The sequence below is a fragment of the Melitaea cinxia genome, chromosome 8 (genome assembly GCF_905220565.1).
Source record: "Melitaea cinxia chromosome 8, ilMelCinx1.1, whole genome shotgun sequence".
In the NCBI taxonomy this organism is placed as follows: Eukaryota; Metazoa; Arthropoda; class Insecta; order Lepidoptera; family Nymphalidae; genus Melitaea; species Melitaea cinxia.
Genome location: NC_059401.1, coordinates 5,284,227 through 5,308,018, shown reverse-complemented (window position 1 = coordinate 5,308,018; position 23,792 = coordinate 5,284,227). Strand labels below are relative to the sequence as shown.

General features: G+C 32.3%; 1 protein-coding gene across 1 annotated transcript in view; it reads left to right on the top strand.

Moving 5' to 3' along the window:
• LOC123655970 (pituitary homeobox homolog Ptx1) overlaps positions 1-23,792 on the top strand; it is a 44,132-nt gene that overhangs the window by 8,080 nt on the left and 12,260 nt on the right. The window contains exon 2 of the mRNA XM_045591705.1: positions 16,151-16,279. Coding sequence (XP_045447661.1) covers positions 16,151-16,279 — 129 coding nt within the window. The remainder of the gene's footprint in view (positions 1-16,150; positions 16,280-23,792) is intronic.

Genomic DNA, 23,792 nt, shown 5'->3' with positions numbered 1-23,792 from the left:
ACATAATAAGATAAAATGATGCGCACATACTGCAGCAAAATTACAAAAATTTCACACTCAAGATGTTATATCAAACAAAAAATTTCCTACGTCAATGTCAATATTTTCAAAACTCGCTTTTCGCGTAGGCGTGTATGCATTTTCTGCGCGACAGATGTCGCATCCGCCTAAAAAACCCTAAAGAAGGCGTGGCGGTAATAAATTTTGTCAAAATACGCTTGACGCGTACACTCGCCCTATTAGAATAACAGAACAAATCGGTTTAATTTGTTAACAGCCGCTTCGAATGGTTGTCACATGTCTTGGAGGTGGGCCTATAAATTGTTTAGTCGCGCCTTTACTAATTGCCGATGACAAAGTTTAATAGCTTGAACACATGTCTATTGGTATTTTATTAATAAAAAAAAAATACGGTTATTCTTGGATTTTTCACCAGTTGTTCTTAGATTGTTCTCAGGAAATTTTATTTGATCACGTTTCTTTACCTTTTTTATATTCAAACACAACACAAGTATGAAATATTAACCTAGAGAAATCATGGTGCAACGATATCTTAATGTCGTGTTTTATAATGAGAAACGAAATAATTCAAAATATATCGTACTGAAAGTATGATACCTTTAACCGTAACAAACTGTCTAAATAATTATAAAGATAACCCTATATTTACTAAGGTTGATACTAACTTTGACAGTTTTACCTTAAAAATCATACACGAGTACATATAATAATTTACATGCTATATAGTATAAGTCAATTAATCAACCACTAGCTATTTGTCTGATTCAGAAAAGTCAATGGGAATTAAGAATTGACAGATAGCAGCAAACAATAAGTCGCCGGTACAAACAATATTTGCGGTAAGAATGATTGATAGTGGCCGACAGATGTAGAGCTAACCCTTACACTACCGGCCCATCTGTCGTGATTCGTGGTCAACGAGAAATACAGCGACCTTACATTTTCTCATTAAAGTGACACCACTGAGAATACCCAATAGTGTCTATGAATAACAAGTAAATACAAATAATCCTATGAAAGGTGATGGAAATCTGTGCAGTGAATACTTAAGGACATCATCATTAATTACCATATCCTCATGAATTGTTAGCTCTTCACTGCTTAGGTACTGCTAATAATACGAGATGTTTTTCTTGAGATTCCAGGATACATAATTGTTTTTCAGTGCCAGTGCTATGAATATCTTATTATTGTTTGCTTCCTGTCTAGTCGTAACTTACAAGATAGTAAAGTATTACAAATTTTAAAAGGTTTTATTTTAATGAACAATGGAAATTAAGTAAAAGATAAAACAGGAAACGAAGGAAGTTAAGCTTAATATTTTAGTAGGTATATTATAGAAAGTAATTTTAATGCCATAATAGACTTTTTTTCAGGCATTTTAATAATAAAAAGAAATCTCCATAATTCAGAACGTTGTATGAATATAGTCCATCACAAATATTTGAAGTCTATATAATGCTCATGAAAATTTCACGTCGTCGACGTCTCGAATTTTATTAGCTCCGACGGTACTATATTTAGAAAACAATGTCCATATCTTTTGTATAATATTACTTTTCTCGTTCCTATTTTATTTGTTGCTATAAAAGGGCAAATAACGGTTGTTAAGGAGTAGCTGCGTATTACAAACACATAGGACGATAAATCTTTTTATTTTATGACAAATTGTTGTCTGAACGTTGCTCAGTCACCCTCACCGCAACAAAAGATCTAGAACAAATAGGGACATAATAGTCTGTGATGGCCAAATAGTGTACAATGTGAAACATACGTAAACATAAACACAATGACAATGCCCTTCTATGATATTGGTTTAACTGCAATTACATTAAATAGTTTATTGTTGATGTTATTTATGACCAACGGGTAAATCTCTTATTCTCACAAAAAATATTAGTTATAAGACTGAAAACTTTCTTACTATAAATGTATATTATAGTGGAGTTATATTAAAAACTAATAGTAATGTAGATAAAATTTTATTTACGTTTGTGTTTGATATTTATACGATCACACTAAACTAAATTTTATATACAATAAAAAAAAAAACGTTAAATGTCTCAAATTACAGTGTATAATAAATATAACACGATTGCTGAATTTTTTTATATATTTATAAATATATGAGTCATCATGCGTAAGGCGAGGGTTTTAATGAATCTAACATGTAAAACTGACGAGGCGTTTGTATAAAACACGTTGACATGTCACGTGATATATGACAGAGCACAACAATAGAGGATGATGCTGCTTTGTGAGACGTGGTCTCCGAGACCCGCCTCGTAATTGTAGTGTTATGACTTTACAATATTATGCGTACCCTGTAATGGGACTCGGCTATGGGCTATGACTGAAATTGAATTACAATTAATTACACAACAAACATAATAACTGTACATTCCTAGGAGCATAGGATTATAGAAATTTATAATGAACAATGTTTTGCTTAAAATAAAACCTTATCGTTTAATCAACATACGGAATATTATAGATATATTAAATATTGATAGGTCTTTAGTATTAGTTATAAGCTTATAATATTGATTAATATAATAATTTTATAATATAGCAAATAAACGTGTCTCATATAGAATTTAATACATTATAATAATAACAGAATATTAAACCTGAAAGTAAAATAAATAGTTAATGTATTTTCGCCCTCTGCATTCGCGGGTATAATTTTGTAATCGCCATAAAATCAGTATTACCACACTAATATATTTATGATATTACAGCTCGCACTAATATTTATGCAAATTGAAAACATACAGAATGGCATCGTTCACGCCACCCCAATCCTTATGCAGAATAAAACGACATATGTCAAGCGAAATGATCGTACGTTCGTGTATTTTATTTCAATTTTTTAAATAATTTCAATACATATCAGTTACCCGTTTGCAAGATTTTTTTAACATGAAATTCATTAATCAGTAAAATAATTTAATTTGTGTATACTGACCGAACCATTTAATTTCTAATTGAATCATTAAAATTGTGAAACTGACCTACTGAATTACTAACGATATCATCTGCGTGCTAAAAAACATACTAAAATTTGTAAGCCAATAACATTCAAAATAAAAACATTGACAAAAATTTAAGACATAAAAACCATAATCATCTTTGTTTATGATATTCATATAATAGCAACAATCCAAAGTATCACTGCACCCCATTCGTGTTGTCATCGAAGGGAAACCACCATTGGAAAAGTAATTTGTGCCCATATGGGACCAGTGATTACCTTCTGAATACTTTCACCCTCGTTGTCTTTTACTTGCCAATTTTACGTCCCCGCCTTATTCTCTCGCAAATCTTTGACATTGTTTGCTGTTTTGTTCATAGCTAGCTTATTGCTAAACACTATCCCTATTTATGTACATATTATTACTTTTATAAATTTATTATTCTAAAAATAATTTTATATGCCAGATCTATTTACCTGTGAAAATTCGTCGAAACCACATATTTATGTCTATGACTTTGGGAAACTAGTAGAGACAAAATGAACAAATTGTCATAAATTTCCGATTGTCAAATATATTTATTATAATTGTGCTTGCTCGCAAACGAAAAAAAAAACTACTTCAATTACATCGACAACTAATACAACGTAAGTAGGTGCAAAATAGTCAGGTAAATCAGCGTCATCAAAGATTAATCAAGGAAAGTTCTGAGGTAACATACAAAGAAAAATAGAACCTCCTCCTTTTTTGGAAGTAGGTTAAAAAATAACAAACTGCTACCACAACGACCCCCTAAATTTATTTACCGCAGTTTACAACTACAAACGATTTTGTGGGGCATTTTTACAAGTCTCAGGTGGTCGGTAATTTGCTTGCGGCGGTAGAAGGGTTACACTTGATTTATCCCATTAATGTGCGCAGTGGGACAAACTATTTCCCCCCAGTGCATCACACGAAACAAAGTCATAAACACTAATTTAGCCGGGTCTTATTTTCTATTTTATTGTATTAATCTTTTTCAAGAGATAGATTATAATGAGAAAATAGATTTTATAGTCACAGCGCGAGTTAAAAATTAAATAAGGTAATAAAATAATTCATATTCATACTCACTGAATTGTTCACTTAAGTAAAAGACGACCTTGAGACAAGCGCGTCTTCATATTTAATAGACATCGGATAGAATCCTCAAAGGATACATGTCACGTCTCTTCTCTAAAATAACGAAACATGAAAAATTTCCAGACGCCCACGTCAGACTGATAAATGGCTTCCGAAAATCCAAAAGGAAGTTACAGCTTACTTGGGATTTGGTCTAGAACCTCTCACGTACCATAACTGGTGCACTCCGCTTTATTACAATTACTGTAAGCCTCAAAGTCCCGCACTCTATGCCGATTGGCCATGACTTCATCACTTTGAACCTACTAGCTAGAGCAGTAAGACGGTTATTGCTTGGGTGAAATAGAAACCGAGTTCGTGCGAACTCTCAAAATGATACAGGCAGCTTTGGCACTTATGTTTAAATAGTTAAAGCTCAAGTTCCGGATGCAGGCGCTTGCAGTACAAAAGTAATGCGACGGTCGTGCTACCCGAGCGGTCCACTCTTTACATTTATGTGTACGGTATGTCGGCGGCTATTTGGAATACTAATTGAACATGTCTGGAGACTTCAAAACAACGACTATTAAATTTTTTTTCAAAGTTTCTAGGAGGGCTTGGTTATATAAAATTACGTCTTCGCGTCCGTTTTTAACCGACTTCCAAAAAAGGAGAAGGTTCTCAAGTCAACTGTATTTTTTTTAATGTATGTTACTTCAAAACTTTTGACTGGGTGGACCGATTTCGATATTATTTTATTTGTTCGAAAGATAGTGTGTGTCATTTGGTCCCAATTAAATTTATTTGAGATCTAACAACTACTTTTCGAGTTATATCTAATAATGCGTTTTCCAGATCAGGATAGCCTGAAAGAAATTACGCGAACTGAGCCTGAATCACGCTATCGATGTTTTTAGCGCACTTAGTATATTTATAGTTATCAGGACAGTCTAGCAGGGAGTCCATTTCTACACAGTGGAGCAGTCGTAGTAGTAGGAAGTAGTTATTTAGTAGTTAATGAATACACGTTAATAAATAAAATTTAATAATAATTAATTAATAATATAAAAATAAATAATACATTGGAAAAAATAAACGGAAATGAATATAATAATAATTACGTTAAGTAACATATTTATAATATCAATTCACTTTTTTTTATTAAACAATTCTTTCAAGAATATACATTCGTGTTTTTTAAAAGGACCGAACCGGGCATACCCGACCTGGAACAGGCAAGGTATGTAACGCAGATGATTGATCTGGACCCGATCAGGAAATCTCATCTCATCCTGATCAGGTCCAGTCAAATCTTCTACGTTACATATCTTATCCGGTCCAGATCGGGCATGCCCGGTTCGGTCCTGCTAAGGAACACGAAAAAATTTTTACTCGGTTTTTTTCGTCGAACTTAGTTGTATACCGTATAACTTTTTACTGGATGCACCGATTTTAATGATTTTTAATTTAATCGAAAGCCAATGTTTATCATGTGGTCACATTTAAATTTCATCGAGATAGGATAACATCTTTTTGAGTAATCTTTTGTAACGCGTATTTGCTTGACTATTTATTCGTTTACTTACGTTGTATTGTAGTTGTAATTAAAGTCGGTTTTTCTTCGTTTGTGAGTAAACACAATTATGTCTGTCCGTTTCATTACTGTATAAGTAATTTTGTTTCGGTATCTTATATTACATTTAACAGGCGATGCATGTTTGTCAATAAATCTAGCCCCTTTTCTTTTGAATGGAGATATTTTAGATCTGAATAGAAAAGCATTAAGCCGCGAAACGATGATGAATCGTAGCACACTTGGGGTTGTCAGAGAGAAACAGACGTACGTTATACGGCGGGCGCTAAAAAGAGGGAGTTGAGGAAAATTAGCGGATGTTCCCGCGAATTTGTGTACATTTTCAATGAAGGCTCTTTGTGGTAGTTACCTACCTCTTCGTTGTAGGTAAAATAGGAATAAAATGGAACGACCCTAATCCACCGGCCATTTATAACTCACACGCCATTAATTCGAGCGATAATTTGCGTTACGATGCGATTGGTCGGGCTGATACCGCGCTACACCGGTACTTCTGAGACGTGCCTCCCGAACACTAATCACGGTATCGTTCGATATTTTTATCGAACGATACCGAATCGTATAGTGTTATTATTTGGCTACGCAATTTTATGATTTCGTTTTAGTAGGGCTAACTTGTTATTATTAGACACGATAGCGACGAGTTTACATATAGTTTTGGTGCTCTGATTGCGTTTATTGTAAGTACGATATTAAATTAAATAATTAGTCATAAAATTTAGTAAATATTCCACACATATTTTTTATACTTTGCCTACTTATCAAGGTATAAAAATATATTTATTAATGCAATAGGTAGTGATTTAAAATTTCACGTTTCTGTCACATTATATTTATACTAGCTTCTGCCCGCGACTTCGTCCACGTGGAATAGTTACTTTGGGCTAACGCTAACTTTAACCTGCACTTAAACTGTTAACGCAGCGCACGCAGCGGAAGCTCTCGAAAGGCAACAAAACGATTTTGATACTATTGGTCATATAATGATGATATATAGCCTATAGCCTTTCTTGATAAATGGGCTATCTAACACTGAAAGAATTTTTCGAATCGGACCAGTAGTTCCTGAGATTAACACGTTCAAACAAACAAACTTTTCAGCTTACAATATTAGTATAGATTAGCGACACTAAATATTCTTGCAAGTACCTATATGTTGTTATGAATGTAACTTTATAATAAAATGGAGCTATTTCGACTGCTAAATATGTACCTACATCTATTAAGTCACACTAACCTAACAAATTGTTTACACATTTAGGAACGATAAATGAACGAATCATTTTCAAAATCTATTACACCTCCGGTGAGGTGTTTGTTGTGGGCAAACATCTCGTGTCGGAAGCGGCCACTCCTGCCCTTCCGCATCAGGATTATGGCATTAAGCAGACACAGACTCGGTGGTCCACACTCGTGAGATTAACAGCTATTTGTTCCGATCTCATTTAGATAAACGGAACGAATTGGATGAGTTCATTTGAGTGCTTTGAAATAAGGTCGTAGTGAATTTAGGTAGGAACGTTCTTGTTTCAACAATTGTAATTAAGAGAGTTGAATCAATGGATTTTGGAATTTTTATTTTAATCATGACAGAGATAAGTGTGTTAGTTTAAAATAAATATACAGATAAGTAGTAATTTTTGTATAGAAAAGAATATTGAAATATTTAATTTGAGCAGTTTATTTAAATTTTAACATTATTTATCGCGTTTTTTGTGTTATTTTGCTGTAAATACTTTATAGTGCAACTAAACTAAAAGTAACTGCAGAAAAATACCTCAGCTAACGTTGTTTTACAAATTCGATTGGTTATATCGATAACGTTAAGAATTATTTTTTCATAAAAAAACTGTTACTTCAATTTTTTGCTACACTTTAATAAAAATAAAACAGTATGAATTCTGAACAAATAGGTCCTGAATAACCCAAAAGCTATTATTACGTAAACGTGGATAAAAATGTTCTAGTAATATCAAGCTATGTCGGTGGTCCGCTCGTGCCGTGCTTGAGATTACCACTTACACATCCACACACAATGAAGTCATTAAGGACGACATCAGATCTAATTGTGAGTGTTTTGGTAAATAATTGTTTTTCTTTTTAATTTTGAATACATATCGTAAATGGAAATATTTAGAGTAGCATTTTTTTTATATATTCTTTATCGTCGTCTTTTTATTGTTCGCCAAGAATTTTATATTTAAAATTGTTACCTCAAATATAAATATATTTGAATGTGAATGAGCTACGCAATATTTTTCTAAAATAATGAGACATGAAATCTTTTATATTGTTTCAATAATGTTTATAAAAATCAACAAAAAATAAAAAGGATTCAATTTATGTAAAAAAATGCGTATAAACTTAAACGGTTAGTTAACTTACTCTTTAGTATTAATAATTTTCATGCCTTATTTTATAAGATATAAAACGTGTATTTGCTTTCATGCAAATGTCTTTCATACAAATGTATAGTGAATGACGAAAATGTACCAACAGGAATAACTGATGGAGATAAATTATGTATTATGTTGTAATATTTATTTGACATTTGTTTTATGATTTTATTAAATTGCTAAACATTAGTTACAAGCAAAAACAATACATTAAATTCTGTGTAGATCACTATTTAAGAACAATTGATGTTAGTATAATCGTCCATATTAATTCGTTATGTTTGTAGCGCAAACATTTGTTACGCTGTCAGGTCAGAACCGATACAAATGAGGTATTTAACTATTACGTACCTACTACTAATATTTGCCAGTTATTATATGCTTAATATACAATGTGATTTATCGTCGATTGTTTGTAATAGAGATTTATTTGATATCAGGATCGAATGTGCCAACTAAATTAGATAGATTTATTTGTCATTCGTGACTTATTTCAAAGTAAGATTTTGAGGGATTTCATCTGTTTAACTTTTCAATCATTTTAATCTACATTTATAACTGAAATGAATGTTTTAAATCAATTTTCTTACTAATAATAAACTTAGTGTCGCCCTATATTAGTTTTAATGAAAACGTTTTTATAATACACTACACACGTAATATAAATATATTTTTTATTTTTTTTAATCCGTACGTAATTTATTGCAAAAATACTTCAGTACTGTAATTTTTATTTTTGTAAATGCACGTAGGTTCCTACACGGTAAATGGATTTTATTCAAACACTGACCAACATAAGTATATTTTCGGAGAAAATATTCGTGAGTTTACGTGCAGTGGGTACTCAGGGACGAGATCGTAAATTATAAGAACTTATCTCTGTTTGCATCCGAGACTATCTTCCGTTAGTGTAAATACAACATTTTCTGTATATCATCTTTACACTTTTAACTTGAAAATTTATGGCATCGCGCCCTTGCTTTTCGACTGTCTCTGTTATATTTTTATAATATACATTACTGAAATGTTTTATTAGTATTATTATTATTTAAATGTTTATTAGTAACGTTAATTTACTTTGATTGGTTGTTTTCTCCGTCGTTTGGACGTATTATTTGAGTTGTAAATCAAAATGTTAGTAAAGTAGTCTTTAATAGGTACTTTCATAAAGTATACCACCTTGGTTGGCAATGGTATTTTTATACATATAATTCAACCTCATCATTATCATTCAATCGTTCCATAGCTTAATTGGCTAGAGCGCCGACACGGTCAGTCGGAGACGCAGGTTCGATCCCCGCTGGAACGGTCAATTTTTGATATGATGTTCAAAAATGTTTAGAATTCCTAATGTGTGGGTAACACAAAAATAAAATCGTACATATTAAAAATAGCATGGCGTCGTCTCCTGTCAAAGATTTTCATAGTAATATGAAACTTTGAATAGATACGGGTTTCTGTAAAAAGAACTCACTATAGACGGCGCCACGGTTCGCTTAAACCGAAAATAAAAATCATCATATCAAAAATTTCGATCTAACGGATACATCGTTCCATAGCTTAATTGGCTAGAGCGCCGACACGGTCAGTCGGAGACGCAGGTTCGATTCCCGCTGGAACGGTCAATTTTTGATATGATATTCAAAAATGTTCATAATTCAACCTGTAAAATCCCACTGCTGGGAATGTGTCTCTTTCTCCATGTAGGAGAAGGATCGGTGCTTAATCCACCACGCTGCTCCACTGCGGGTTGACGGATATCTTGAGTAACGATCGCTATTAGGTTGTATATTATAAGAACGGAGACTGACACCTTAACATGCTAACTGGAAAGAAATATTTGAATCAAACACATAAAACGTCGGCGCTTAGGCGCGCACATCGTACACACACCAGAGCGGTTGTTTTATATATATTAAATAAAATACCACAATTCAAAGTAGAGTTAGCGTAATAATGTATTATTTTTAAATAAATTTATTAAATCTAATTGAAATTTTGTAACTGGGAAGTGAAATTGTATTTTGAAGAGACATCGAATACAAAATATACTATTTTTATTCTGGTACAAGCTTTGTGCAAATGTTTGCTTGCGTCGTGTTATTAGCGCAGGTCAACATTTTTTAATTGTGTGTTACATAAAAATGTAAATTATGCACCGTAATCTGTTGCAAACATTATGGAGTATGGCATGTATGACAATAATAGTACACGTACTGTTACAAGTACAGTACAGTCGTACAGACAAGTTATAGTATAAAATTTAAATGGTAAAATTCATCATAGATGTTACATACAATTCAAAGCTATTAATATAATTGAAGTTTGACCCCATTTTATAAAATATATAATAAATTTAAAAAATTAGTGAAATTGATAAATCTTCTATTACGTACCTATTTTTACGTTGAGTAGGTATGTAGTAAAAATAGTTACAACAATTGTTTTTCCATCCGTTCATTGGAAAGTGCATTATCAAAAATTTTAAGTACATTTAAGCTGATAACTAATTAATATACTGAAAGGCTTATATAATAATGATATATGTAGTTATACACATAAAATCAGTTCCGGAAGTCACTGATTACGAGTAAGTAATCTATCTATCTTTAGAAAACTTTAACTAAATATAGTTTAAGCTGATTACCGAGTAGTTTTTAAAAGATACATTATAAGAAGTTATTAAAGATACATTTAATATTTCTATTTTATTTATTAATTATAGAAGAAATGAAATTATTTTAAATTGTATTAAAATTCTTTAGATATATTATTTAAATGATAACAGAACAGTGCCATCTACATTTATTTAAATAAATGTATCTTTAAAAGTAATTAATTAGTTAATCGCTTTTACTTATGACTGTCAGCAGTCCACTGTAACCAAGACGCTTTACAACCCCAATAAAACAATAAAAGCGCTTATCAGGCGTTATCAAAGCAGCAAACATAAAATTTATTTGAACGAGTGTCGTCTGTACGTTTGTACGAACCGACATTTGTTCCACTTGTGATCCGATAAGACGTAGGACAATTAAGAATATCCACTATGGTTTAATTACATTTTTACAACTAACCTATTATTAAACATTAATTAAAACCAACTTAAATAACCTTATATTCTCCATGTCTCACAAATAACACTTAAATTGCAGAAGCCTACAAATTACATAAATACACCAAACGATTTAGGTAGGTTGTATTTTAGTTGTATAAGTTTGCGGTCAACCCCAAATGCATTATAAACTATCTGTCCACTATTTGGTGAATTAATTTTGATATTAATATTTTTTTTTTTAAATAAAAAGAAAAATCCATAAATCTTTCTGTAATTGTAAAGAAAAACATTCTGGTGAGTTTACATTTCGTGTTTAATTATGAGTGCCGTCAATTCTGTACGTGACTTTCCCCAAAACAATAGTATCAGTCTGTCACAATAAAGATGTTAACTTTTAAAGCGACGTTGAGAAAAACAATTGATGAAAGTGACTGTGCATTCTTGAGGAGACGAAAATATTTATTGTACTGACTTCAATATTTTAAACTGTTTATCGTATTAAAAATTAAAATAAGCTCAATCAGTATTTTTAAAACGTAATGAAATATGTAAAATATAAGAAGGTGCTGTTTTATCTCATTTAAAAAAAAACCTTAATTTCGTCACATTAAAACTATTTGTTACTTTTCCTTTTATTTATATAACATGATGGGCATACTAAAAATACATTTGATATTCCATAATAGTTATATACATAATCATAATAATCAAGCTAAGTGAAGTTGAAATAAACTATTTGCAATGAATATGAATATGTAAATATACCTTCTTACATTATGTACGCATTCCGTGAGTAATTTATTTACGACATCGTTTCATTTAATTACTACAAAGCGAGTAACCGTCAACGTCGCTAAACGAATACATGATAATTTCAAGGATTATTAATGTCTAATTTGCTAGTTGAAATTGTATCCCTACATTTTGTAATAAATACTAACTATTCTTCATTTTTTAATGTATTTTTCATTAATTTATCATAATTAAACTTATACAGCGATGAAAGTAAATTCGACAAGAACATTTATTTTATACAGTTGTTTATAATATGTTAGTATTATTTTACATTAACAATTTTTGTTTATTCTTAAACGTTTTTAATTGTACAAAGGTACGTTCTTCGTATTTGTCTTGAAATATTTGCTTATGATAAAATACTCGTAGATAGAAGTACCTAATTGATTATATCTCATGAAAATGTAGGTACAACTTAAATATAAAAATGAGAATATAGTATGATTATGCTACTGTATCACATCATTGTGATAGATAAAGTTTGTCGCATCGCAATGGCATGGCGTAGTCTTGCCGCCCTGGGCCCACCGAAAATTTGCCGTGCCATTCTTATTTTTTTTTTTTACAATTTTCCTTGGGGTGTATTTTTAATAAAGATTAAAGTTTTTGAGAAAAAATATCGAAATATTCGACCTTTGACCTTGAATAGCTTCCTTGATGCACATCGAATATATGGCGACTTTTGGCACTTTTTTTTCTACTGGCTTACCCAAAGTGTCTACCAAAATTCAGCGCTGTCAAAATTTTCATCATTAAAACTCAGGCTAATTGTTGACACAAAATTATTTTCATTTGGTTAGCGTTCAGATTCTTTGTATTACAGAATCTATAGGTACTAAATTTTCTTTTAATAATCTGTTTTTGATGACAGTAAAATTATTTAAGTAATAAAAGTTTTGTTACTTTATTCCAAATCCGTAAAATAATCAATTATATCATGAAATCTTTCTCATTAATTCTGATTCTATTTAAAAAAGAAGAAGAAAACGTTTAACTTTTCTTGATTGAAAGTAGGTCGATCATAGTTTTTTCCCGATTTAAGCAAAAAAGCTTCTCTTACCCGAACAATTGGTCGCTGGAGTGTATTTGAAGAGCTATTATCAGAGTGAAAATTATTAAATGAGTTGAGATGTGAGTAGTTCGTAAATATTGGGTGAACAAACCTGCAGTGGAAGCCTGAATTTAAGCGTTCTGTTTGTCTATACTTTCCAAAAATCATTCCACACAACAACTATTACCACCGTTTCTAATTTTTCTTAATTCAAATGTATTCACGCCGCTTCTTATCGCGTTACAAGCTTTTCAGTAGAATCAGTCTTGATCGGTTCCAAAGTCTTAAGAATTCGAACCAAGAATCTCTTAAACTCTTACATGCGTCCTCTTTAGCTGATAAACGTCTGATTCACTATTTTCAATGCTTTTCATTTCCCAAATTCACTCATTAATTTTTACCAGCATTGCGTCAAAATACAAAAAAAAAAAAAACGCAAATGTTGTGTAGCAACACGATAAAGCTTCTTCTGTACATGATTCAGCAACTGTAGTTGAAATAACAGTGCAAGTGCAAGGCACAATGACAGTGAAAGGTGTTTGGTATAGACATTATTTTATGATTATCCCCAAAAGTCTTCATTATTAATGCCCTATGTTTCTAATTGATATTTCATTCTCGCTTCTCTCTCTTTCTCTATGTTTCTCTCTCTCTCGACGCGGTAAAAGAAGTATCGATTAAAATTAAGAAAAAAATTTTGAATTCAAATTGTACTTGTTTTTAAATTCATCTTCTTAAAAGTATATTTTACAGAGCGTGTCGGCGTGTGGTAATTTTTTGTGTTCAGACATTGTGAGTGTTAAGTACCTACACTGTACAGTACTGAAATATTGACATTTTTGTTAAATTTTCGTGATTTTTTCGTGATTTATTTTGTGGCTTGCGTAGCCTGCAACACCAGATACTTCTGCGTCTATAAGCTATGGTAATCGCTTACCATCAGGTGAGCCGTACGCTTGTTTGCCGACCTAATTATTATATAAAAAAAAGAAAAATATAAAATCTTATACGAATATTGTTTCCGCATCATATTTTTGTAGGTATCATGTGTGCATAACGGGGCTGTAAAAATGTAAAGATAACATTTAAATGCTTTGTTTTATGTTCGAACATATTATACTAGTATATTTACTGAAATAATATTGTAATTGTTATTTTGTCACGCGCTTTACGGTGAAGCGGATCATTTGCGAACTGACAATCTAACCAAAGTAGTGCTATTTAGCAGTGTTAGTTTAGAATTGGACGCTGGAATATGTCATAATGGGAATAAACATAAATATGTAGATGACATTCGAAATAGCATATATTACACTAAAATTTTGATCTATAAAATGAGCTAAATATGCGTGCTACCGGTGCCTAAACACCGATGGTCGCGGGTTCGATTCCCGCTCGGAGTGGATATTTGTTTTTATGCAAACATTTATTCCCAATCTGGTTGTTTGTCATTGTGGGTCTCTCCACTATGCCTCGGAGAGCACGTTAAGCAACACATTGGAGCAGCGGGGTGAATTAAGCTCTAATCCTTCTCCTACATGGGGAAAGCGGCCTATGCCCAGCAGTGGAATACACAAGAAAGATACAAGAAAGTGTTACAAGAAAAACAAGAAGGTCGTTTTTTGTGGAAACAAGCCTCCATATGTTAATCTTCAGTCATAAAAACTACTCTACTACTGTTACAATCATTACAGCCTATACAGTCCACTGCTGGATATAGGCCTCCACAAGTTTACGCCAAAAATAACGTGAACTCATGTGCTGTGTGGCACTAAAGAATTTAGCCACCCCCTCTCTTCCCGTGGGTGTCGTAAGAGGCGACTAAGGGATAACACAGTTCTGCTACCACCTTGGAACTTGAGAAGCCGACCGATGGCGGGATAACCATCCAACTGCTGGCTTTGAAATACACAGGCCGAAGACGGGCAGCAGCGTCTTCGGTGCGACAAAGCCAGTACTGCGGTCACCAACCCGCCTGCCCAGCGTGGTGACTATGGGCAAAACACATGAGTACACATGAGTACTGTTACAAATTTACATATAATTTTATTTTACTGTATTTTATTTATTATGAGTATATATTATTAAGTTCTGTGTTTGTGTTCGAATATTTGTAAGTTTGTGTGTATGTATGTATGTGTGTGTGTTTATATATGTCCGTAGTGTACTTATATATAGATATATATGTTTACTACCCTATTGTTACCGCCTGCAATGTTTTCTGTTTGGTCTAAAGGTTGACTGGGAGAGAATGCTTCTAGGCATTAAGTCCGCTTTTTGTTACAACTGTTTATATTGTTGAACAATAAAGTATGTCAGCAATAGCACTGTCGTACGCAATTAGAAAGGAATTTATAAACAACAGATGCAACGATCGCGCCACCTAGCACATCGTTCGATAGTCATCTACCCTCATTTATTATATTACTCGAGTTATTCTGACGTGTATAAAACGAATAGTGCAACCGCCGCTAAGGCAGTCTTGGCTCTGGCTTGGCACGATACATTTGTTGTATCCTGCTAGTAGCTTAACCTAGACTCATTCGATAATTAATTTGTGCATACGAATTAATTGTTACATATTATGGCGGATAACTCGAGCAGTGAAGGTGAGCGTTGATACGTATTTCAAAGGAGATCTCCTTAAACCTACACCTGGGTCGCAAGTCCTAGGCACTGCTCTGAGTTACTCCCTATGCCACACGATAGATTGGATTGGATCGTATTACAATTTTGTTATAATCATTTTAAGTACTACCTACATAATACTGTAAAGAGTGCGAGTATAACCTACGCCCGCGCCCTGCAAATATAGAAAAGGACCTTCCAATATCAGTCGAAAGACTACAAGTATATACATAAATAAATAAATAAATAATACTCGCGGTCTCAATCTATAAGAGACTATAACATGCGATAGATGAAACATAAAGTGAATAAAAGTTTTGTACACAATTAAATTTAAGTTTAGGTTGACATGATAGGAACACAACATGAGTTGTTTACTAATTTCCTAACAGTATTCAATTTTTTCATAATTTATTATATAAGTAGTACATATCATATCAATAATGGTACAAAAGTAGCTGTATATGACGAAGAAACTAAATACAATGAAATATGAAATACAAATTAATTTCAGTAATGTTTTTGTTACAGTATGGGCAGAGACTGGCGAGTTTCGAGACAGCGGTCATTCATCTCTCGCTTCAGGCGGTTCTGGCGTTGACCAGTCCTCGCTATATGCGCCGCCGCGGCCTCGGCGCGATCGGAAACTTACAGACGACAGTGAGTACACAAATATATTTTTTGACATTTGACTAGCTTCAACATAATATTCCTCTGCCACAGGCCTCTCCGAGGGATTATGGGGAGACCCATGAGAGCAGACACCCGAATTTGAAATACATATTTGTATAAACAAAAATACCCATTCCGAGCAGGAACCCGCGACCGTCAGGGCTGAGGGACCTGCACGGCACACACACCAATACACCAGAGTGTCGTCTAATTAATTTAATTAGTACAACACTTCCCTATATGTACATTCCTTCTCCTATATAGAGAAAGAGGCCTATGCCCAGCACTGGGATGTTACAGGCTGAATCTTGTATATGTATTATTTACATTTAATAATTATGTTTACTCGCAAACAAATAAAAACCGACTTCAATTTCATCGACCAATAATACAACGTAGGTAGACGAAAAAGTAGACAAGTAAATACGCATTAATAGAGATTGCCCAAAAAGTACTTGTCAGATCTTGATTAAATTTAAACGGGTCCACATGACCAGTATTACCTTTCGACTAAAAAAAAGAGTCGATATCGGTCCAAAAGTTCTGATTTAACATACAAACAAAATACAGTCGTATTAAGAACCTCCTCCTTTTTTGAAGTTGGTTAAAAATATGACAAGTTGGCAACTACCTATAAAGCAAGCATTTGTTTGCTTAATGTAGATGGAATGAAATGACCGTGCGTGTATGTCATACATATTTGTATTAATATACTTCTTTCTACTTATATATAAAATTCTCGTGTCACAATGTTAGTTACCATACTTCTCCGAAACGGCTGGACCGATTTTTAGGAAATTTTGTGTGCATATCGGGTAGGTCTAAAAATCGGCCAACATTTAATTTTCATATCCCTAAGTTATAAAGGGGGGGGGGGAATAAGGTGGTTCATAACATATAAGGCAAAACAACGTTTGCGGGATCAGCTAGTATACATATATACCTACATACCTAGGAGGTTCTGCCAGAATATCAGCGTTTTTGGCAGCATATCTTTGCTGTCAAAAACAATGCTGGAGCAGTAACCTAGTTAGCCTATACTTTTTTAGTTCAATCTATGTATTCCTCGTCATTTTTTTTCACTGTATTTCATTGTATTTTTGTAATGTTTGTATTATTTCAACGCTTGTATACTGGTAGGCCAATAAAAAAAGTTTATCTTTTTTCTTTCTTTCTTTACTTTCTACTAGCTTTGAACTTATGTAGCAATTCGGCTTTTTAAGTATCTGCTTCCTAAAGATCATCGAAAATGATAACAAACATTCACTCATTTGAACATGCAGCTGTACACTCTAATAATTTCAAATTCTTAACAACACAAATAGAGATTTGTGTAATAATAATATTTACAATAAATATCGAGTACCTTCAGGAAAATATGTAGAGTATTAACCTACATACCTACTATCACGATATGCATCGGTTGAAAAAATCTAAGCTAAAGCTATACGATTATTATATTATACTTTATTATGAATCACGCCGAGTAATCAACGAGTATTCATTTAGGTAGTTAAAATGTTTTAGCTTTAAATACTTCTTATCACCGCGCTCATAAGACGCCGAAGTCAACTAATCTTTTCTTAAGTTCGTTGTAGAGACAAACTTTTTCAATCCTGAATGATCGTCTCTCGGTATATACTACAATATTTAAATGTTGTGTATCAAAAAGAAATAGAACATTTTACTAAAGACAGTTAACAGACGAAATTGACAGAATCAAAACTGCGCAAACTGAATGAGTCGGGAAATCTAGGAGTAAATACGGTGCGAGTTGCTATAAGGCTCATACAAATATTGTCGCTCAGACTACCAGCCTCACGCGTGTAATATATGCTGTTTTTAATGATAATTATATATCAATCTTTCTTCTTACTATATAGCATGATTTTTTTAATTCCTAAAGTTTACAGAGTTCACTAACAGATCTTAAATACATGAATAAATTGGTACTCTAAATAACTTGTACGTTTATCGATAAAATACTCTATTTGTGCTTCCTGTCTAGTTAAAGTATTTATGTACTGAACTGAAATCTATTGCAACAAAATTTAGTATTCATTAAAAATGATATCTATCCAGATACAGGAAGAGTAAACGCTGTCACAAGTAGCACTCGTTATATAACCAGAATTCAACATTAAAGGCAATGTGTTATCAAAAACGAGTGTCGAACGTGAAGTGGAATCATGTATCTATATCGAAACACATGTTAAATGCGCTATTTACCTTTACTAGTGTCGTCGGCCAAACGCAAAGGTTATTTCGAGTGATGGATGGGTCGGCGGGCGCACAAAGCGTATCGATGATAACACTTATCAGCCGTATCGACTATCGACACGTATCGTAATCGCCCGCGAATGCAAGCGGTAGCGTCCTGTTCAAACTGAAACCTTAATCCCCACCTTGTTCATTATACTACGATAAATATACCTACAGATTGATTATTTTTAATACGGTGTTCTACCTTTTTAACTTGGCCAATATTACAAATATTAATTTGCTTTATTGCCTCTAATTTCTTATGTCATTGAAAAATACTGTCAGTTATTGTTAATGCTGAAAACTTTATATAAAACAATACTTGTGAGTTTTTGACCAACAACAAGATGTAGGACACATAGAATTATTAATCACTACGTAATATAAAACAAAGTCGCTTCTCGCTGTCTGTATGCTTAGATCTTTGAAACTACGCAACGGATTTTGATGCGGTTTTCTTTAGTAAATAGAGTGATTCCAGAGTAAGGTTTATATGTATAATACATGCATAATATAGTAGAGGAACACTGATTGTTTTAGAGGTTTCTAATGTGATGTCGTAACTAAACACATTTTTTTGCGCTTACATTGCAAACGCTGGCTGAAGCCTACGGGATAGATCAAAGTAATGTACTAGAGTTATGTTATGTTATGCGGACTTTTTTGTAGACCATTTTAAAGTCTATATGGTATATGTCTATCTCGTAGGGATAACATGTTTCTAATTTTGTACTAAAACACAGTTTATATTTATTTTCAAAAGAGTAACTGCGGAGTTTCTTGCCGATTCTTTTCTGCAGAATCTACATTCCGAATCGGTGGTAGCTTCACTTTTACAAAAATAATAATTTATTTTTAAAGTTTTGATTTGTAAAATGACGATTCGAAAGTGCTCTTAGAGCCTATTTGAATAAAGCTATTTTTGATTTTGATTTTGATTTTAACCCATAACACCTTTTTTATCCTTTACTTTTTACGACAAATAATTTGTATCAGCATTGCATACGTGCGAAGCCGGGGTGGGTCGCTAGTATTGTATAAAATAACTTTTAGAAATTCCCAACAGTCAAAAAGTCCCTTATACGTAACACCCAATAATTTTCTACAAGCTTAACCATTGCTATTAGGGTATCGCATTACAACACTGGAAATAAATGACAGATAACGTTGATCTCACTCGTATGCATCACTGGTTGGTTTGAGTCAATTAGCAAATTAAGGTGTCTCTGCATAATGCATATTATCTTAAGTAAACTCTTTTGATATTCCTTTGAGCTATACTTCGTCAAGCCTTATCTTTACTAGGAACAAAATCGTTTTTAGTTTATTTGTCTTTAACGCGTCAGTGGCTTTTAAAACTGTTAGTTAGGATAATTATGTTAAGTCGAATTGTAGTATGATTTAATTAAAACACTTTTAAAAAGTTTCTCGAGAGTATAAATTTTTGTTTAACGGATAAAGCGATAAAAAAAAAAACTAATAACTACTAATTTTATAAATTAATAGTCTACGACACATAAATTTGTAAATTATTTAATTTGTCTTCAATCAAGATAAGTTAATGTAATAAAATTGGCGTATTTAATCCGATTATAATATAAAATTACAAATAAAACATATCATAGTAGTAGATAAGCGAAGTCTTTATCATTTACCTACGCTTTTATTATGTATGACTATTAACACATAGGTACTGTTATTGTTCTCTTTATTTTAATAATTTTTATGACTTGTTTTGCTTCTTATGTATTATTTAATAGTAAGAAAATTATATAACTGATAATAACAAAAAAAAAAAATACTAACACCTTCTAATTTACAAATAAGTAACACCGCACTTAATGAGGTAACAACTATTAAGATATAATAAATATAAAGTAACAAAAGCAATACAATCACACACACCAAAAATCACAAATAAGTAAAGATAAAAACAAGACAAAATTTTTTGATTCATACTCGACAAACAAAGCTTAAACAATTAGAATATTCAAAAACATAAAATATACAAGCAGAAATGGTTGACCAAAAATTAAAAAAATTGGTGAAGTAAAATACAAGTGACCACTGAGTTTTCAAGTGCCACTTTTTATTTTAATAATTCGTCACGTACGTGGCAATGAGAAAAAACCTTAGATGTTTTGAGGCCATTAGGATGCATTGAAACATTTGTTGGAACTATTGGTCGCCAAGAGGTCGAAATTCGACCATAATTAAAAAAAATTAACCAAAGCAAACCAAATTATAATGAAAATAAAGAACCCTTTTTAAACATTTTATATTTGACTTCAGAATTTAACAATCAACAAAACAGTATGCGCGTGTGTCTCAAATACATTTTAGTGTGTGTGTAATGTTTTTTATAGATTTTATATATTTTATGCATAACTTTAATAAAATATTAGCATTCTGCCCTTTTTCTCTATATAAACTTGTAAGTTTACGAAATTTAATATTCCTCCGTCCGCATAATTTTTTTTTAAAGGGATACAAAGTTTTTGCTTCACGTATATATAGATATCTTATGTTCTAAGATAAGCGGACATCCATTAATTACTTGAGCTCAGAATGGGGGGACGGGTCCAATGAAATCTCATCAAATCTCATTTAAATCGGGGGGGGGGGGGGTTAAAAAAATAACAACATGTTTTTATATGTTTCTGTTTTGGATTTTATTTAAATTAATTGAACTATAATATACCTGAACTGTTTTTTATTTCCCCGAATAATAAAAATAAATTTAGTTTAAAATATTTTTAAAATATTTCCAGCCAAACTCACTAAATCTCACCTGGGGGAGGGGAGGGGGGGGTCTAAACTGATCGAAATATAGCTCACGTAATTAATGCATGTCCCCTAAATGGAATAGCTACAATTTTTGTGCATAGAGCATGTAGTTTTAGAGCCTGCAATAACAATCCAATCAATTATTCGAAATTTACGTTAAAAATTTTTTTATTCCTAGTGAGCAAAATGATATCTTTAGATCTATAATCAATTAATTAATTTTGAGATTTATTTTTGAGTTAGTTTTGAACTGTTCAGTACATTTTAAAAATCACTTTCGATATACTCGTATAATGAAAACGTGAAAAAAATGTGGATTGAAGACATGTGAACATGACGAACACACATATGCGAAAACACTTGAACGCCTGTCAATTTTTATTTATCAAAACAGTAGTAACCTATACATACACATAGAAAAAACGATATATTTTATACTAAGTTATACTATTAACAAGTGCGATAAGACCAAATTTCTTTATAATCGTATATCAAAATTATGTTTTACATTTGCAAAATAAAATTATGTCAACACAACGTACGAAAATTGTGATTGTAAAAAGTGAACTGGTTTTTAACCGACTAAAAAAAAGGAGGAGGTTACTCAATTTGACCGTATATAAAAAAAATTAATGTATATTCGGGGATAGCTTCGTCGTTTATGAACCGATTTTGATAATTCTTTTTTTGTTGGAAAGGCGATATCCTAAGTGTGGTACCATGATAAGGAAACTAGGATCTGATGATGGGATCCCAGAGAAATCGAGGAAAACTCTCGAAAACTCGAATAACATTTTACTTGGTGTACCGATTTTGATGATTTTTAATTTAATCGAAAGTAGATTGTTTATCATGTGGTCACATTTAAATTTCATCGAGATCTAATTATAGCTTTTGGAGTAATCTTTGTTAATGCGTATTTACTTGACTATTTTTTCGTCTACCTACGTTGTATTACTTATCGATGTAATTAAAGCCGGTTTTTTTCATTTGCCAGCAAACACAATTAATTTTGGTCATTTGGTTAGCTTTAGGACAAAAAAAGAAGCAAATAAGTTCTTATAGTTCATATATAGTTTGTATACATTATTACATAATATAGGTACAATATGTAATTACATATTGTATTACATATTTGTGACTTAATAATTCCACTAAGTCACAAATATGTAACGAAATAAATATAATTTAAATAGTAGATCTAAACGTTGAGACAGAACCAATGACGATACCTTTTCGTCTGATGATGTTTGAATGAAAAATAGTTTCAGTTCTTTCTTGACTGATAGTTCTACTTCTCGTAGATAGCAGGTATAGGAAACCTCTATGTCTCCAAAGATATTCCGTGTGTTTTATTCAAACATCAGAGGTACAACTTGTAATAGCCTTAATTTCTTATCCTTGACGAGAAAAGTACCATTGCTTTGTAGCGCGTTACGAGTTGTTAATAATAATGTTTGTATTTATTTTTAAATTGACATTGCTCGCTATGTAAAGAAAAATAATAAGTCGCCGCATAGCTTCCGAATGAATGCGCCAAATTGCGTCAAGGTTTGTCTTAAAGAAAATTTGTAAAAAATCCGTATATTCACGCAAAAACCATGACGGTACTAAGTTCGTTGGGTCAGGTATATATCAGTATGGTATCTTCTCTATACATTTACGCTTTACACCATATGCTGGTTATTGTTACCTTCTCTACGATAGTTATTAGTTAGTTAGTTAGTTGTTATTAGTGTCGGACATATACATACAGAGCTGATGCACTTTATTAGGTTCTGATGTGCAATTCCTGATATCAAAATCGTTACCTTAACCCAGTTCGAAGCTAAAACAGAGAGTAATTATAGCATGCGAGCGGTTCATTGACACAGGGATTTCGACTAAACCAATATGTGTTGATTGCGATCGCGCTTATCAGGAATGTATTGATGTAATAACTCCTATCACTTGTCCCCTCTATGTAGTTCTGTTTACTCGACATTTGGTCCTATATAATTACCCTTAAAATATGTTCGATCTAATTTGGCAAACCAAATAACTACTTGAAATAATTTTATAATGACAGAATGGCGTTGAATTCGAACGAAATATTTACAAAAGTTATAATAAGCAGCAATTAGTGCTTCAATTTTAGGTTTCTTGTAACAAGTCATTGTAGGTTAAATTTATTAAATAAATCAAGTGCATGTTAACAAGGATTATTATTATTTACGTAAACTATTGTTATCCGATAAAATAAAAATAGACAATACAGAGAAAAAATAGATAAATTTATTATCTTCATCATAAATTACTTTACGATGTCACGTCGATCATTGAGAACAACGAATTTACAGCTGCGTCGTAAAAGTTGGGTGCGCTTGCGCCTAATCCACGGTATTAGCGGCGCGCTACCGTCGGTCATGATTCAATATTTTTTATTTGTAAGCAGTTGAAATTATTTTTATCC